Source organism: Geospiza fortis, unplaced genomic scaffold (genome assembly GCF_000277835.1).
Source record: "Geospiza fortis unplaced genomic scaffold, GeoFor_1.0 scaffold874, whole genome shotgun sequence".
Lineage (NCBI taxonomy): Eukaryota > Metazoa > Chordata > Aves > Passeriformes > Thraupidae > Geospiza > Geospiza fortis.
In genome coordinates this window covers 1,015,793-1,020,265 of record NW_005054456.1, presented here as the reverse complement: position 1 = coordinate 1,020,265, position 4,473 = coordinate 1,015,793, and the positions used below count along the sequence as shown (strand labels likewise).

The window sequence follows — 4,473 nt, the reverse complement described above, 5'->3', positions numbered from 1 at the left end:
GCGGGGAACCTGCGGGGTGGGAGGAATAGTGGATTTGTCTTTACAAACAAGCTGTGGGTCTGCTGGCAGATAAAACTAGGGCTGGGAGATAAAAGAAACAATGGGAAGGATTCCATTGATTGATGAATGGAAAAAGATATTTGCTTTTACAAATAAACTTTAGGTTTGCTGATAAATGAAATTGGACATTGAAAGATGAAAGAAACAATGGGGAAGAAAACCCCATAAATTCCATAAGAATTAAAAATTAAAAGGGAAGGTTATACATTAGAGGGAAATCTTTAGTATCAGGTGTTCTGGGAAGCCTGAACCCCTAACAAGTACCTCAGCCAATGGGGAAAGAGAGAAGGGAAATGTGGCTGGGAAACTGGGATAAAAAGGAGGCTGGGTCCTCCAAAACTTTGAGAGATGCCAGGGGAATGCTCCATGGCCTCTCCCTTTATTTGAATAAACTAAAAGGCCTCCTCTGTCTCCTTTTTGGACATAAACCTCTGGTGTTTGTGGATTAACTTTCCTAGGGGGGGGGGCCAGCGCTGTCACCGCGGCCGGGGGACACGGGAGCCGGGAGCCGCCAGTCCCCCCCTGCTTTGGACGGCCTTTAAATCCTAACCGAGAATGGGCCGAGGCAGTCACAGAATGCCGGGATGGTTCCGTTTGGAAGGGATCTTAAGGGGATCTCGTTCCATGCCCTGCCGTGGGCAGGGACACCTTCCACCAACCAGATAGCTCCAAGCGCCTTCTAACCTGGCCTTGGACACTTCCAGGGATGGGGCATCCCTGTGTGAAAACAAACAGCCAACTGCAGGCTGCAAACACCGCCACCAAGGGGCGTGTGGGTGGGAGTCAGGAGTGCAGCTCCTGCCTGGATAATGCCTGGGATTTGGCATGCCAGGGTTTGTTCCCTGCAGCCTGTATCTGCCACAAGCACAGCAGCCAGATGTGGAGCTGGTCTGGGATGATGTTTGCCACCCTGGCCTTGCCAGTGCAAATCTGGTGTTTTCCACCATGAGACTCCACTCACCTGTGTCTGTGAAAGGCCTCACTGGAGCAGTATCCATCCTGGAGACCCGTGTGGTTGGGACTGGATCTGTCAGTGGAGAATGGTGGATGCATTGCAGCCCCATGGGGCATCAGGAAAATGGGGTCTGCTCTGCCAGCCTAGACTCACCTCTTATCCTGTGTGTGCCTTGCCAGCAGGCCTGGGGCAGCATTTGGCACTCATGTCCCCCTCCCTGACCTTTGTCCCCCAGGTTCCTGCCAGCCCTGACTGATGTGATGCATTGTGCCTGGCTACAGCATGGCCTGGGAATGCTTTGGCTTTGCCCTGCTGGCACTTCCCCAGATTTTCATAGGACACCTTCACTCTCCCTCCTATGGTGACTCCCTGGCTGGCCTGGGGGACTTTGCCATCAGCTGCACCATAAACTTCCTGAGGAGTGGAGACCTGTGCCAGGTCTCTTGCCCCAGGTGACCTCCTTCTGAAGCTCTGCAGCCTCAACAGTTCTGGTCCCAGAGGGACACAGAAAACATTTCCTGTCCCCTCCCATCATCAGGCACATTCTCAAGTAGGGGTGCCATCCTCTGGTGGTGCCTCTCTGGGTAACAATCAAGACACAATTCATACTCAGCATAGGTGTCTGATCTGGCTGTGGAAGAGCAAACTCCCTGCCTTGGTCTTCTCCTGCCACAGAGGTGAATAACCCTGGCCTGGGCACTCACCTGTCACTGTGTGCTCCATGTCACTACTGTCTTCCTGACCCGTGGTTGAGTGGTGTCCCCCCGTGGTTCCCACATTGCTCTGCAAGGCTGCTGCTGTTGTGGGCACAGCTGCAAGGTGAGGGGGAGGAGAGGCTCACACGGGGGTTTGACCACCATGGTGATGCTGCTGTGGTACAGAATTCCCCACGGGTGGGAGCAGGAGGAAGCAGCCCCCTCCCAGCTGACAGGAGGGGGATGCTGTGCCAGCAGCGTGGGGCAGCAGCTGCAGCACTGAGCCCTGTTCCTGTGCTGCTCCCTCCAGCGTGGGACTGCTGGGAAAAGCACGCAGGGCTTCAGGCAGAGCTCCGTGCCTGGGAGCTCAGCAGGCTCTGCCTCTCTCCCAGGCCACTGGGAGGTGCCTGTGCTTGGCTCTGCCATCAGGGGCTTCACAGCTGTGCTGATCCAGTGACCAGCCAAGGAGAGCTGCAGGTTTTCCACCAGGCACCCATCATGGAATCGTTTAGACTGGAAAAGCTCTCTGAGGCCATTGAGTCCAACGTGTCCTGCAGAGCCTGGAGGTGGCAGAGCCTGGAATGAAGTGCAGTGTGTCTCCCTGAGACACGCAGCTGGTGGTGGGGAGCAAAGGCCAGCTTGGTTTGTTCTGCCACTGAATTACCACTCACTCGTTCCTGCTTCTCCAAATAAAGCCCCAACTCCTTGTCTAAACTTGCTGAATTGAAGTGGGCAGCATTACAGAGGCAGGGAGAACTTCAAAAAACCCACAGAGGAATAAATAAATAAATAAATAATGTTTGAAGTAGAAATCCTCTTTTGCATCAGAAAAGAGCAGTTCCTCAAAGAGGAGGAAATTGAACAGAGGAAATGCAGAAGGACACAGGCTGGAGGCAGCGGGCAGGGCTGTGTCAGAGTGCTGAAGGCGTTTGGCATTTCCTCCTTCCCGGGCAGGGCAGGAGGATGCGGTTCCTTTGCCCTTGGCAGAGGATTTGCGCTGCCCGGCACTCACCTGTGACCGTGAGGCGCACGGCATCGCTGCGCTGCACGGCGCCGGCGCCAGCCCTGTTGTGCGCCTCGCAGAAGTACGTGCCGCTGTCCGAGGGCCGCAGGCTGGGCCAGGCCAGCTCGGCCCCGCTGCTCAGGAGCTCGCAGCTCGGGGTGGTGCTGGCTCCGGCCGGCAGCGTCAGCCCCGGCTCCGCTGCTCTGATGATGGGCTTGGTGGCTGCCACTGCAACGCAAAGCACAGGGGCCCGGGACACGGAGCCCTGGCTGGGCTGGGGACGGTCCCCCTGCCGCAGCAGTTCTCGCTCCTGCTGGCGGTGCCTTCCCAGGAGGAAGCAGCTCAGCTCTCGCATCACCACCCTGCCCAGGATGAGCCCAGGTAACCTGCTTGTTAATCCCGGTTACACCAGCTCTGCCACCATTGCCACCGCCCTTTCAGAAAGTCTTGCTCTCTAGGGTGGGTGCCCCCCTTGCAGAAAGAGATTTTTCTAGCACCCATTGAGGATGCTCAGGAAGGGGAGAGGGCAGAATTGGCTCACACAACACCCACCTGCTACAAGAACCACAGAGATATTGGCTGCCTGCACAGAACCAGACCTGGATATTATCTTAAACATCATGGGTTCAACTGGGCCCATCAACAGATCCAGCTTGGGCTGTACATTAACTGGCTCCCTTCCCCAGTTCATTCCTACACCTCCATGTGTTGAGAAGGTTAACCAACACAGCAAGGGAGGCAATTGCTTCAACCCCCAACCTAGTGTGGTATGAAAGACTATTCACACCAACACTGGCCCCCCACCTTCTTTTGGTTTAACCTGACTGCACAAGAGCAGGACTTTACTGCTGCATTTACCTTTGACAACTTTAACTATAGTGGTCACCTCTCTTGTTATCAAACTGTTGTCTCTGGACCTCCAGATGATTTGACAAGTGTAGTGTCCACTGTCAGGCATTTCAAGGTTCTGAATGAGGAGTGAGGCATCCCCTGGGCTGTGCTTTGGGACGCTGACTCGGCCTCGGAATTGGGAGAGCAGGATGTGGTCACCAGAGTCGTCCCTGCGGAAGATGGTGGAGGTGCTGGAGCCCTGCTCCACACTCCAGCTGAGCGTTTGCTGGGTGAAGTCTTCTGTGGGCACATAGGTACACGGTAGAGTGGTGGATGCCATCCATGTGCCCGTGACCTGGTGGACACTAGACAGATCCAGGAAGGCTGCAAGGAACAGCAGTGAAAGGGAAGAAATGAGAATGCAGCAGAGGAGGGAAACGTCCTCCAGAGAGATGGGACTCACTGGGCAGTAGGTGCCGGCACGTGGCCAGGTCTCAGATGTGCTGTACACCACAGCACCAAGCCAGCCCACGTCATCAGACATGGGGAAGTGAACATCTGCCTTGACCTCATGGCTATTTTTATTGTGTTTCTCTCTGGGCACTTGCCAATTCTTAATTCTTTCTCGGTACAGACAGTCTCCTTGCGGGCAGGAACATTTAGGGGTATTCCCTGCAGTACTGAACCTGGAATAGGAATGGTGGACCAAAACCTATCCTTTTGCTTTAGCCTTGGAAAACTTCAGACCTGACCCAGATCAGCACCCTGCCAAGTGTTCAGGTAGGCACAGGAGAAGAGTGGGCAGATTTTCTCTACACATTCTCCCAATTTCTCCAGCTGCCTGTCCATGGATCCCACATCTCCTCTGAGATGTGCCTCTTGTAAGTAACAAATCACCTGAATTTCAGCTGACTTGGCTCATCTCTTCC

The 4,473-nt window shown here is 54.7% G+C and overlaps 1 protein-coding gene across 1 annotated transcript in view; it reads right to left on the bottom strand.

Moving 5' to 3' along the window:
* The window catches only part of VSIG4 (V-set and immunoglobulin domain containing 4), a 6,923-nt gene that overhangs the window by 1,529 nt on the left and 921 nt on the right, over window positions 1-4,473 (bottom strand). Inside the window, exons 2-5 of the mRNA XM_031062679.1 lie at window positions 3,572-3,928; window positions 2,723-2,941; window positions 1,720-1,827; window positions 1,022-1,087 (exon numbers count right to left, since the gene is read on the bottom strand). Coding sequence (XP_030918539.1) covers window positions 1,022-1,087; window positions 1,720-1,827; window positions 2,723-2,941; window positions 3,572-3,928 — 750 coding nt within the window. The remainder of the gene's footprint in view (window positions 1-1,021; window positions 1,088-1,719; window positions 1,828-2,722; window positions 2,942-3,571; window positions 3,929-4,473) is intronic.